This window comes from Danio aesculapii, chromosome 21 (genome assembly GCF_903798145.1).
Source record: "Danio aesculapii chromosome 21, fDanAes4.1, whole genome shotgun sequence".
Classification (NCBI taxonomy): Eukaryota; Metazoa; Chordata; class Actinopteri; order Cypriniformes; family Danionidae; genus Danio; species Danio aesculapii.
Genome location: NC_079455.1, coordinates 15585468 through 15599179, shown reverse-complemented (window position 1 = coordinate 15599179; position 13712 = coordinate 15585468). Strand labels below are relative to the sequence as shown.

Here is a 13712-nt window from a genome sequence, read left to right as displayed (position 1 = left end):
TATTTTGCATTTAATTAAGAATTTATCAGAATCGTAAAAATTTGTGCAAAAAAAAAATTGTTGATTTTGAGTTGGATTCAGCGATCGCGGAATCGCAAACACCTAGGAGGTCTGCTTAATGTGTTTATACCTTTATAAAGATATTCATGGTAATGTTTACTGTCTTTCAGCATTTCTTTTAGGGAAACTCCTGAGACAAATAAGTTATATCTCTGAACTTTAATAAGAACACTACATAAAATGTGGAGCTTCCCACCTCCTTTATTCAGCTGCAATGATTTCTGGGACTTCGAGTGAGTTTTGTGCTCAAGTCTGCATCGATGCATTCTCGATATCAAGAACACATCTGGGAGTCGGCCCAGTGATGTAGTGGTTAGTGCTATGACACATGCACTCCGGTGCTCATGGAGACCCGAGTTTGATTCCCACCTCATGGTCCTATGCTGATCTTTCCCCTCTCTCTGCTCCCCACACTTTCCTGTCATTACTCTCTACTGTCCTGTACATTAAAGGTGAAAACCCCGAAAAAATTATTATGAAAAAAAAAAGAACACATCTGGGAGCTTTCACGCTTCCTCCGTTCTTACGATCTTGAGTTTTGGAACTGAACTTTGGCAGCTGATGATGACGTTACACAAAAACACGAGTACGCAAGAATGCTGAAGAATGCATACTAAGAAACAGCCAATAACAACACCCGAATCGTGACAGTTGTGGTTAACTGAATTAACCATATTTATGTTGCACTTTAAGCTGAATACTAGAAAAGATTAAATAAATCAGCTATTAGAAATGAGTTACTAAAACTACTATGTTTAAAAAATGTGTTGAAAAAGAAACACTTATGAAATATTTCAAACAGAATTCTAATAATTTTAATAATTTTTATAATAATTTTGCCTTCAAATCTCAAACAACAACAAAAAAAGGAACTACCCATCTATTATACATCACTCAGTGTCTCTCTAGATGAAAAAGGCCTCTGATTTTGATGGAGACTGACTTGGAATCTAAATTCATGTAGCAGGACCACATTTGAGCAGCATTAAAATGTAATCTGTTTTCTGTAAAATGTAATCTTCCCATGAGTTTAAGGCCATGAGTGTTGCTATACCATTGCAAGCTCCCTCTGTTGGCTTTAACGGTCATCGCCGCGAGCTGTAATGTGGATGAAAATCTTATCAAGAGCTTGTTAAACTACCTACTCTTACTCCAAACAAATCGAAGTCTGAAAGCGATGCAGTCACATTGGTATTGATCTTGAGCGACAAGTCCATACGATGCAGATCTAAAATTAGCCATCGTGTGGAAGAGCAAACTTCAAAAAGGAAAAGAATAGATTTTCTGTTGTTATTGCTTTCAGTATAGTGAGTTTTATGGAATGCAAATAATGCACTGAAGGTCCTGTTTATAGCTGATATTAAAGCTGGAGTAGATTATCAAAAAATGAAAAGTGCTACTGTTTATTCAGTCTTGTTTTAGTCTATATGCTGTTATTTTTTGTTTCATTGAAAAACAATGCGGGGGAAAAGATTATAGGGTTATTTTTAGGTTAATAATAAGTTAATAAGTTTGGCCTCACTGCATTTGTTTCTTCGGAAAGCACCTACAGTCCACACATAATGCATAATTATTGCGTCAAAAAAGGAAACAAAACAATTGAAACAAATCCATGAATAAATAATAAAGCTACAGTATTTGTACTAGTCATTATTACCAATTTAGAATGATACAATTCCAAAAAATTAATAATAAAATGCTCCAAAACTTATTTATTTTTAGCATTTTTATTATATATAATATACCACATGATTATTATTCTTATTTTATTTTTTCACAAATTTTGATTTACTTATACTATATAATATGACGATTGTTTGTAATTTGACAATTGAACATGTTTTTTTTTTCTTTTGCTTGTTTGATGTAATTATTATTTTTATTTGTTGAAACGCTTAAACAAAGCTGTAAATAAAATTATATTTTTATATTGTGCTGTTATGACAATCAGATCAGGGGTGTTGCTAGACATAAAGCTCTACTGGGGCACACACCCCCTATATATATTATTTTTTAATAAATACAAAAAAATCTTATAAATAAGTATTAAATTTATAAATAAGTACTATTGTTATTAAACTATTATTTTAAATAACAGAAATTAATCCTAAATGTAACTGGAAATCTATGTTTTGACACAACTGGAGTGATCAAATCATGAAAGAAATTTTTTGCATAAATATTAATTATATTTGGGGCGACGCGGTGGCGCAGACTTGCAAAACTCACTTCGTGCCGTCACCTCCGCAAAAAAGGCACAGGTTTCACAACGCATGAGCGGCAAGTAGATCTACTTTTCGGCGTGCAGGTATGGATTTCTGTGCACCAGTGTTTGGTTGCACATAGAGAATAATGTCTTTATTTCGGAATTACCACTCTTAATAAATATACTTGCATATTATGAAGTGAATCATATGGATTGCATCATATGAAGTAAATTGGGTCTAGTGACGCCCCTGGTTACAATGTAATACAAATTATATTTTTGTTGCCAATAAAAATTTATTGGAATATTTTTTACATTTACAATTTTGTGTAACAAAATTGTACTACTTTTTAACTGTAAAATGTACTTGGAATTCTTAAGCATTTTTTTCGAAACTACACTATTTTGCACTGTATTATTAGGGTTAGCTTTATTAGTTGCATGAAATTCAAAACCCGCACAATGTTAAAGGGGTGGTCCACTATGATACTGTATTTTAAACATTAGTTGATATGTAATGTAGCTGTGAACATAAACAACATCTCTAAATGTAATACACTCAAAGTTCAATGCACAGGGAGACATTGGCTTTTACAGAGTTAGCTTAGCAAAGCCTACAGCAAACCAAGTTTGGGGACTACAAAAAAATACATCCGGGTTAGTGAGATCCCAAACACTTCAGGTTACACGCATACACCTCGCGCAGACAACCCGTGTGGCATAGGGGTGTGGCTAGAGGTGCTGTAATGTTATAGCAGAGAAAGTTAAAATGCCGTCCAAACGCTGCTATTTCCACAGAGCTTCTTCTGTTTCTGTATTTGGGTTTCCAAATGACATGACACAAAGAGAGAAGTGCTTACAGTTTAATTTTAATTATGTTCCAGAGAATTATAAAAACTATATAGCTAGCATTTGACAAAGGACAACTTCCAGAATCTCTTTCAGTTCCGTGCTGGATTCGGCTTAAATTCGCCATTTTAATCTAGGTTAGTCTAGATTAATTCTGAGATTAATTAATTAATCCTAAATTAATCTATGCCCACCTATAATTTTTTTTTTATAATTAGTGCATTTCCCATCCCATTTTAACAACCTTAAATGATCTATTGTCTAACAAAAGAAGTCATAGCTTTTATGCATCGTCAATGAATGTGTCCACTGCGAAGACCATATCATCACACACAGGGCTGATCTAATATGCACAGTTCTGAAATCAGAGACTCCGACATGATGAAATCCAATCGCAAGTGGTCAGCAGTGATGCATCTGACACGCAGCACGTCACTACCAAATATAAACAGCAATCCTTCTCATCCCATCACTTCTGATTGGATCATCCGAGCTGAATGTTAATCCCAGGTGTCCACAAAGACGGATATAGTTGCTGCTTTCCTCCTAAATCACTCTCCTCCATCATGATCCCACATTACCCACACTATAATCTCAATGTTCTGCTATGTTTGGAGCAGCACTGCTTAGTAAGGGCTCAGATGGAGGACGATAAGCACATGCTACCAGATGTTGTGCTGGAAAAAAGTGCACTAGAGGGACTCTAAGAGGTTTCTGGGCTGCCTGAGAGGCACAGCGCTCCTCTCGCAAATGTCCATAACGAGTGCGCCCGTATTTCCGGAGCTCCCTCGCCATATGGCCTTTACTGAGGCAAAGCTGCCTGCGGAGCCCTGAACACCCACTACAGCCATGGACCACCAGCTTGGAGCGTCCGACAACCAAAAACTCCTCCCTCGACCATATGAGCATATCCATGACTGGTGCGTTCAGATGTAATGTTCTGGCAGGCAGGTAAAAAGAAAAGCCCTGCATATAAGTTCACCTACTTATAATATGGTCTAAAAGCATATATGAGGAGTTTAGATGCAAATGCCTCAAAATGCCATGTGAAATTCTCTTTTAAAAGGAGCATTATTTTTAACCTCCTATGTTTATGTTTAGTTATTCCACTTTAAAGGCAATGAACAGTACCTATTCATCAACAAATAGGCAAAACTGCTGACCCCGCTGACCACAAGAGCCTGAGAAAAATGTGTATATAAAAAAAATATATTGTAGATGGTGTTTAGAGGTTTTTGCATCTGAACTCTTCTTATACTCTTTTTGATAGAGAAGAGTAAACAAGCTTTGGGATGTACTACTTTGTCACTAACAGACCATTCTATTGCTTAGTTATATGCCCTGTCAATCATCTCATCACATCCTCCACTTTTCGTTTATGATTAAAATCTGACCGTATTGGAGATGAAGTAGTATGTAAATATTCCATTTGTGGGTCTTTCATGTGTTTTGTTTTCCAAGCAGAAGCTTAAAATGGGTTTTTATTTAAAAGTTCATCATAAAAAGTGTCTTAAAAATTCACAATGTTGCGTCAAATGAAATACATAATGTGGATAATATGAAATAAAGACAGAGGGCACTATTTAAATGATCTAGGCGCAAAGTCTAAATTGCATGGCGCAACAACATTAAGGGCATGTCTGAATCCACTTTTGCTATTTTAAGAATGGAAAAATACACTCTGCTCCCTGGTGCATGGTCTAACAGGGTTGTGCTTATTCTCTTAATGAGTTATGGATGTGTGTTGAGCATAACATGCATTAAACTAATCAGAGTCTTCTCGCTTTATTAGTGAGAAAACAGTCCATCTGTGTGAGGATAAACCAGCCTTCTCTATTTGGCCTTTTTACTTTCTCTTTACTTTGACTCTTTTCTTTATGCATTTACTTTCGAGGAGTAAGGAAACGGTGTTGTAAGCACTCCACTGAAGACATCCATTAGCCAACATATTTATTTTCGTTTGTTAAGCGCAAAGATTTGTTTTAAAACTATTTCTAAATTCAGTTCTAATTTCCAGCAAACAAATAAATAAAAAAATAATAATGAAGTGTGGTCAAAAAAAAAAAAAAAAAAAGTTATATCCAAACACACATCCTATTCTTATGCCCCATATAGTGACGCAGATGTCTCCAAAACCCGACAGGTGGACAAATCTAAACTTGTTTTTATTAAAACAAATATAAATATGCACATAATAAATAATACTGCTACTAATAATAACATTATACAAATGCAAATTGTCATGAATAAACTGAAATTAAGTAGATGTAAAAATAATGACAGTTTCGTTTAGCATGTGTCATCATGAAATTACATATCACCAGTTTAAACAATCAAAACACAGAATCATTTAAATGCAGTTATGCATTTAATAGAAGTTACCTTACACAATTTTTCCTATTTCAAATTCCCAAAACTGATCAAGGTACACATTTAACCACATTTTAAAGCACACTGGATTGTGTGTTTTTTGTTTGTTTGTTTGTTTGTTTGTTTGTTTGTTTGTTTGGTTGGTTGTTTTTTGCGGTAGAGGCAAGTAAATGCAGTAAATACTATTTTGATCATATTTCAGGAAATATGTGGCATATACAGAGACATATAGAAAATACATATTTTTCATCAAGTTGGGTATCTCCACCTACAGTCAAGAACCAGAGATTGCCGTAGACTTTATGATAATGTATTTCCAACTGAAATTAAATATTGAATATGGAATTGTGGCTTTTTTTGTGTGCTCCTCCTCTCATCTTTTAAGTCTTGCTCACACTGTGTGATTTTATCTACCACTTGGTAGTAATCCTAAAAAGATTCTTGTAATCCTAGTCTAAAATCTAGTCTAAAGTTTTGATCGTTGGTTTGACATGTTCACCAACAGCCGATTATTGGTCATTCATTCACTCATTTTCTTTTCAGCGTAGTCCCTTTATCAATCTGGGTTCACCACAGCGGAATAAACTGCCAACTTATTCAGCACATGTTTAACGAACATGCAAACTCCACACAGAAAGGCCAACTGACCCAACCGAGGCCTGTGTTGCTGTGAGGCGATCATGTTACTCACTGCGCCACCGTGATGCTGGTTATTGCTCATTACGATTAAATTTTCCATCCGATGAAGTTCTGGCAGGTACAAGATTTCAGACCCTTTCCTGCAGTGTGACTTTAGCTGCGACAAGCATCAATCCAAGAGCCAATAGTTGAATGGTTGAATCTGATGATGCAATCAGCTAAAGAACTTCGAATCAGTGCACGGAAATGGCAAAACTGCTTTTTTCTGATTTTATCATAAAGGCACACTTTGAGCAAAATTACCGTTACGGTTTGTTTACGTATGCCATGAGGTAACATGGGAGTTATGTCCGTGCAGTCTGACATGCTTCAATCGTGTAGGATTATTAAAAATTGTACAGTGTGAGCTGGACTTCACTCTATGTAAATGAACGATTGGAGGGGCATGGCTAAGCACGATCAAACTGACGCCCAATTGACGTTATCAGAGATGGACTGCCATTCCAGAGCAGAAGCAAATAGTTCTTTTTTTTAGTAGGTTAACTTGCAAAGATTACTGGTTTAGCTTAAGATTAATAATGTGCGCTAGCAAAATAAACTTCGCAAATTGTGATTGAATGTAGTCTTATCTTATCCTTATGTTTGTAGATTTTTAAACCGTTTATCCATTGTTTTTGGTTACAATCAATTTCACATCCAACACTCAACTTGCTATAGAAAGTATTATCTAGTAAAGTGAGCACAGATCTGTGCAACAAGATTCCACTGTAAATAGTAGACCATCTGTGTATTTTTGGAATGCTCATTTAAACATTCTATGATTTGGGACACTCCATTTTTTTTTCAAATACTATTTAGGACAGATAGTATGTGAATTGGACGCATCGCTGGAAAGCTCAGATTACTGAAAGCCAGAGACCGCTAGTCCAGGTTTGGTGTCTATCATTTTCTCTCAGTCTGTCTGATCCGCTCTGAAGACGAGGCAGCTTGGACTCCGTGGCTATTTTTATAGCACGCGGCGAAGGAGAAAAGTGACAACAAGGTCACTTCTTGCTTTAGGTAGATGAAACTTTGCTGTAATGAGATGTGGGCACTGCTAGTGGGGCACATCTCATCTTCGGCTATTAAAAGATTCTTGGTTTTTCTTGCCGCATTTGATGTACACCTGAGCCAGCATCTACTGAAAAGAACAGAAGCCTGTAGAAAAAAAAATGCAGAATGACAGGCAGCATTCCTCTCCTGGACATTCCCGAATCAAAACCTGACAAGAATCGCTTCAGGCTGTATTGTGAGTTTGGCTGAGTCTCCACTGAAATATTGTGCTGGTGGATTTCAGACAAAATATCCGTATGTTGATTCTGGATGCAATCCGGTCTGAGAGCTGAGAGTGGAAAATCCCCAGTATAATCAGATTCTATAATAATGAAGTGTAGCTGAGGAATAACATGCCCATGAGTTTGTTTTAATCAACAATGATTTTAAGTTAGAAATGTTTAGAATAAATGGCAAGAAACTGCTTTGCAAATCAGCGACTGTAAATCTTGCAACTGCAACCAATTTATTTTAAGAATTTTTATTTATACCTTTAAAAAAATATTATGCTCTTGACCATTCAAAAGGTTGAAATTTGCAATTTTTAAAGAAATGTTTTAAATTGTATTTAAGTTATATATATATACAGGAATATACAGTTTAAGTTATTAGGCTCCTGTATATTTTTTTCACCAATTTCTTTTTAACGGAAATAATATTTTTTTTCAACACATTTCAAAATCCTAATAGCTGCTTTCTTTTATCTTTGTCATGATGACAGTACATAATTGTGATGATCACCAGCAATCTAACACTCATAGATCTCTGGAGAACATTCACTTCCACTCAGCTAACAATTCTGCCACCATATGAACTACAACTCCCTTCAGGCACCACATGTACACACCTGTCCTGTTTCTCCATTGATTACACACACACACAGCTGGAAGCTACTCAAGACTGATTAAATGGACTATATAAACGGCACACACACTCACAGACATTGCTGAGTCTTGTTTGGTTTACACCCTGTAACATTTTGAAGCGTTCCATTGTCTTGCCTTGCCTTGTTTCATGACCCTCGCTTTGTTAATTGTTTTATGTTGTTTGCCACCTAAACTGATTTCTTTGCATGTGACCCTTACAACTCTTTTGAATAGCCTGCATGGTCCTGCTTTTCTCCTGTGTTGACCATTGCCTGCCTGATCATTCTCTGTTAAATGAAGTACTGCATGTGGATCCTCTACTCCGTTGTCGGCATCCTAAAGTTACACAAAATATTTTTTACTAGATATTTTTTTAAAGATACTAGTATTTAGCTTAAAGTGCAATTTAAAGGCTTAACTAGGTTAATTAGGTTAATTAGGATAATTATGCCATTGTATAATGATGGTTTGTTCTGTAGAAAATTGAAAAACAAATGCTTAAGAGGGCTAATAATATTGATCTTAAATTTGTTTTTTAAAGAGTTAAAAATTTCTTTTATTAAGACTTTCTTCGGATTAAATAATGTAAAAGGAAATTTTGTGAAAAAAGTCCTTACTCTATTAAACATCATTTGGGAAAAATTTGAAAAAGAAATTTACAAGAGGGTTAATAATTTTGTCTTCATCTGTATATATTACTGTTTTGCCAAATCTGAATTTTCAGCATCATTACTCCAGTCTTTAGCGTCACAATATTTAGAAACCATCTTAATATGCTGTTTTCAGGCTCTAGAAACATTTCTAATTGCTGTCAATGTTGAAAACATCTACACAGTTTCATTCATTTTCATGCATTTTCAGAATTCTCTGTAATAGAGAGTTTAAAAGAGGCAATTATTGAGACATTATAAATGCCTTTGCTGTCCCTTCTGGTCAATTTAATGTGTCCTTGCTGAAACTTTTGTGAGATGCCTCTTGTAATGTTGATTGCAAAAAGGATGCATCTAAGGTTTTGCAGCTGCTTGAAATGTAAAAAAAAAGGAAAAGAAAAGAAAAATCAATGACCCATTCACACTATTTCAACTAGATGAAACTTAAAATGTGAGAAATAGGACAGTGAGAGCAGATATTGAAAGGCTGAAGGTTTTCTTCAATACTGCAGTTCACCTCTATTATCTCTTTATCTGATATATTGACAAACCTGGCTTAAGGTGTGTTTGTAAGGACAGCTTTCAACATGGCACAAAGTTTTCAAAGCCTTTCATTTTTACCATCGATTTTTTGCACAGCGATTGAGGAAGGTCAGTAGGTTGAACAGTAATTAGAACTGGTTAACACTTCATAGCAAGATATATTCTGGCAAACCAAAGCGTGCTTGACTGGTGAAGGGAGTGTCTTTATCCTTGAGCAAAAAAAATAAACAGAAATAAATAATCAAACTAATAAACTAAAGTAATTAATCAGATTTTTTAAATTAATCTGCAAATAAAGGAATGCCTTTATACAGCTACTGTCAAACGTAATTGTCAGTAAAACCTTTTGTTTTCAAAATGAAGGCAACAAAACAGACTTAAAGCGTTTAATGATATTGACATGACTCCTGATATAAACCGTAATCAAATTCTTATTTAAACAGCCTTGCAAAGAGTCAAAATGGATTGTCTTATAACTTATTAAAAACAATTAAATCATACACAAATGCAGATGCTTCTGCGTGAGGACCAAAATTCTGATTCTTTCAGTTAATATAAAATCAATTTAATCAGTAAATTGTGTTAAGCTATCATAGGAATCATAATTTTTTAGCACAAATCTGGTTTGTGTTTACTGTGTCAGTGTTGGATGAGATGAACAATAACATTTAACAAATATTTGTAATAAAACTTTGTCTCAGTGCAGATCAAAAGTTACAACAGCTGCAAATGAAAACTTACAATATACATCATCACCTCTGTTTTTATTACATGAGGATTATGTGGGTTAACACTCATCCATGATGGCATTTGTCTTAAAGCTCCAACTAATGAGAAAACTCTGACCTAAAGACTGATGTATCCAACATGCACTTGAAAAACTGTACATTCGTGAGACAGTCGATTATTTGCTTAAAAATATGTTATATTGGATAATAGTGAAAATACAAATGTGAAACGAAGTTAATAATTAAAATAAAATAAAATTAGTATATTCAATTAAAATAAAAGTCATCCATACAGCAAAATAATATCTATTACTTACTGAGTCTGAATTTATTTTTATTTACGTTTTAAAATTGTAATTTGGATGTGTTTTTGGAGCTTCAAAGCTCAGGTGCCATTTACTGCGATTTCATATCTGGGAAGAGCTAGAATATTTATATTTAAATGTTTAGAATAGCAAGTAATAATTTATTTTAATTAATAATGAATTCTTTTAAATGTGACGCGACTTGGTAAAAGCAGCTTATTTAACGCAGCTAATGTAAAAAATCTATATATGTTTAAAGAGCCCCTATTATATCGACGTCAGTAGACTGATTTCACACGGCCACCATTTTAAACAGCAAAATTGAGGCTGCAGTTGGAAGAAACCTGGAACTATCGCTTGGAGTCACATAGGAATGTTGCGTACCTGGCTGTATATCTTATCAGCGAAGGGAAAGTGACGCAAATTTAACATTTCAACGCCTTCCGAGTTACCCGAAGGTCTGTTCTGAATGAATGGTGAAAATAAAAGGGATATTTGACCTCATTTTCAGCTAAGTTAAGGGAAATGGCACTAGTTAGCTAACGTTTTCTTTCCCAAACACACATTTTAGATGCCATTTATCAAACTCAAGTTAATGAACTGATTCTTTCACTATATTGGTGAAAGAAAACCCATTTCCCATTAACATTTAAGGCACTGTTGATGGCGTTCTTAAACAGTGCTGATTTGCCATTGTGTTCACGTGCTCAACAGAAATGACTGTGATCGGCCGTAAAGGTCATCAGGTCACCCACCGCACTTCACGATGTTTACCGAGTGCAAACACAGAGGAGTGATCCGCTTGATGAATCAACTGATCTTCACAGATTTAAAACTGCTCCAGTGTCCATGTAAAGAGTGGTGAACTGATGACCTTCATGGTCAATCACAGTCATTTCAGTTAACACATTTCAGCACTGGTGAATACTATGGCAAATCAGAGATGTTTAAGAACGCTCTCAGCAGCACTTAAATGTTAGCGGGAAATGGATGTTTTTAAAACTTCAGTATCGTGACAACACTATTACAGACAACACGAGGGTGTGCTACAAAGGTCTGCATTGTTTTATTGCTCACCAGGTTACATAGGCTAAAGCAGAGAAGTGTCCCCACAGTGTTTACCTTGTGCCATGAACTGAAGCCTAGAAGGACACTTAAGCGTATTACTCTTACGATTCTGTTTGATGCCTAATATGCTTTTAATTGATTAAATTAAGCTTAACCGAAAGTGATGTTTACACCACATCTGTACTTTAAAATTGCGCCAACAGCTGGAGGTTTGAAGTTCACAGCATGTTGTTGCAATGTTTACAGGACTGATGCTATACTTCCGGGTTTCTTCCCACTGCAGCCTCAATTTCATTCTTAAAAATGGTGGCTGCGTGAAATAAGCGTATGGCGTAGTGGTTGATATGTCAACACATGCACTCTGGTGCTCACGGCGACCTGAGTCTGACTCCTGCCTAGAGGTCCTTTGCCGATCCTTCCCCTTACTCTGCTCCCCACGCTTTCATGTCGATATTCTCTACTGTTCTATCTTCTATATTAAAGGTGAACCCCCCCCAGAAAAAGAGCCCCTATTATGCATTAAAAAAGATCACATATTATATAAATATATGTCTATTTTGTGTGCGTACACATTTAAGGTGCTATTCACACACAAGTTCATCATTTCCAATGGTGTGCAGCTTGCACGCACAAACAAGGAGTGACATGGATGCGTTTTCCAGGTGCTTCAGGTTAAAAACATCTCTACTTTTCAGAATGCCACAAGCGCACTACGAGTCATGTGACTAGAATAACCAACCAGCTTCATACTTTGCTTGTAATACATACACGTTTCAGTAATAATGGTTGAATATTACCTCAGACAAACACAGAGCACCCAAACACTGCATAAATAAAACTTATATCAGAGCTGCAGCAATGGTTTGTTCGTCTGCCATCCTCTGAGAAAACTGTTGATGGTCACCTACCAACGAAAGATGCCACAAACAAACCATCTGACAAATCAAAATTTTATTAATGAAGAAAATTAAAGGGGGAGGCATCATGATGCAATCCCCCATGACCAAACCTCTATTTGTCCTAAAGATTTTTAACAGGAAACGTTTCAAGATGAAGTAAAAATACCCCGCAAACAAGCACTTTTATTTAAAAATGAAAAAGCCATTAAATTACAGCTAAACCTGTATATAGGGGTTATAATGGAAAAGCACTTAGTGACCTTCAAGCCATTTCCACCCACTAATATCATTTGTTTATACAATATAGTAAAGTATTGAAAACATGCTACAAAAATACTTTAAATTCCTAATCAATTAAACTGTTAGATTGGTCAGTTCCATCTAACACCATTAAAGAACAATGGTTAGAGTAGTCTACTCGGAATATATTTTAAAATAGTTTTCACATAGCAAAGGCTATGTTTTTATGCAATACTGTGTTAATATAAAACTATTTTGATCTGTATCTCAACACAAGTTCAGCGCTTTACTGTCAAAAGTGCTAAGTAAAAAAAAAAAAATTTTTAGATTTAAAAATATATAAAAACAAATAAATAAATTGTGAATTGAAAACTGCATTTAAACGTAAACGATGATAATTTAATAATACAACAAAACACAAACACATATTAGTAATAATACTATTATCAATAACATACATATTTTTTACCATAAAATTATGATTAAAACCTAGCACAACCAAATCATGCAAATGTGACCCTCCCCCAAATCCTGATGTTGCTCTCATATATCAGTCTGGAGCTCTGGAAGTGACTTCTGTGTTTTTGAATGAACATAATCTTACTCCTGTGACCAAGAGCATTTGCAGTATAGCTGCCAAATACATGACAATTTCCTCCATTCTCGTATGAATCTCACCTTGTCTGACATACTCCTCCGTCTCCTGGTGCACTAGCTCTGCCACACATGCTCCATAACGCAAGCGTCCGTCCTGCTGGTAGGCCTTCAGAGTCTTGCTGGAACTATATGACTTCTGAGACACAATGTGGCAGTTTTCGCTGTCCAAAGAGGATGTGGCGTAGTGCATCTCCTTTCCACTTGTACCCCGTGTTAAAGAGCGCCGTCTGTCCTTCAGATCCATCGCTGCTGAGATAACAGACAGTTATGCCAATTACCTGTAAAGGGAGACATAGAGGAGATGTGTGTGCAGATCGGTAAAAAAGCAATATAGCTTAAAGGGGCTAATAATGTTGACCTAAAAATGTTTTTTTAACAAACTAAAAACTGCTTTTATTCTAGCTGAAATAAAACAAATAAGACTTTCTCCAGAAGAAAAAAATATTATCGGACATACTGTGAAAATTTCCTTGCTCTGTTAAACAACATTTGGAAATCATTTAAAAAAGAAAAAAATCAAAGGGGGCTAATAATTCTGAC

At 35.4% G+C, this 13712-nt stretch overlaps 1 protein-coding gene across 1 annotated transcript in view; it reads right to left on the bottom strand.

The window, feature by feature from the left end:
- Window positions 1–13426, bottom strand: part of LOC130215008 (teneurin-2-like) — a 98845-nt gene extending 85419 nt beyond the window's left edge. Inside the window, exon 1 of the mRNA XM_056446893.1 lies at window positions 13194–13426. Within this exon, the coding sequence (XP_056302868.1) occupies window positions 13194–13416 (223 nt within the window). The 5' untranslated portion in view covers window positions 13417–13426. The remainder of the gene's footprint in view (window positions 1–13193) is intronic.
- Window positions 13427–13712: the final 286 nt, after the last annotated feature.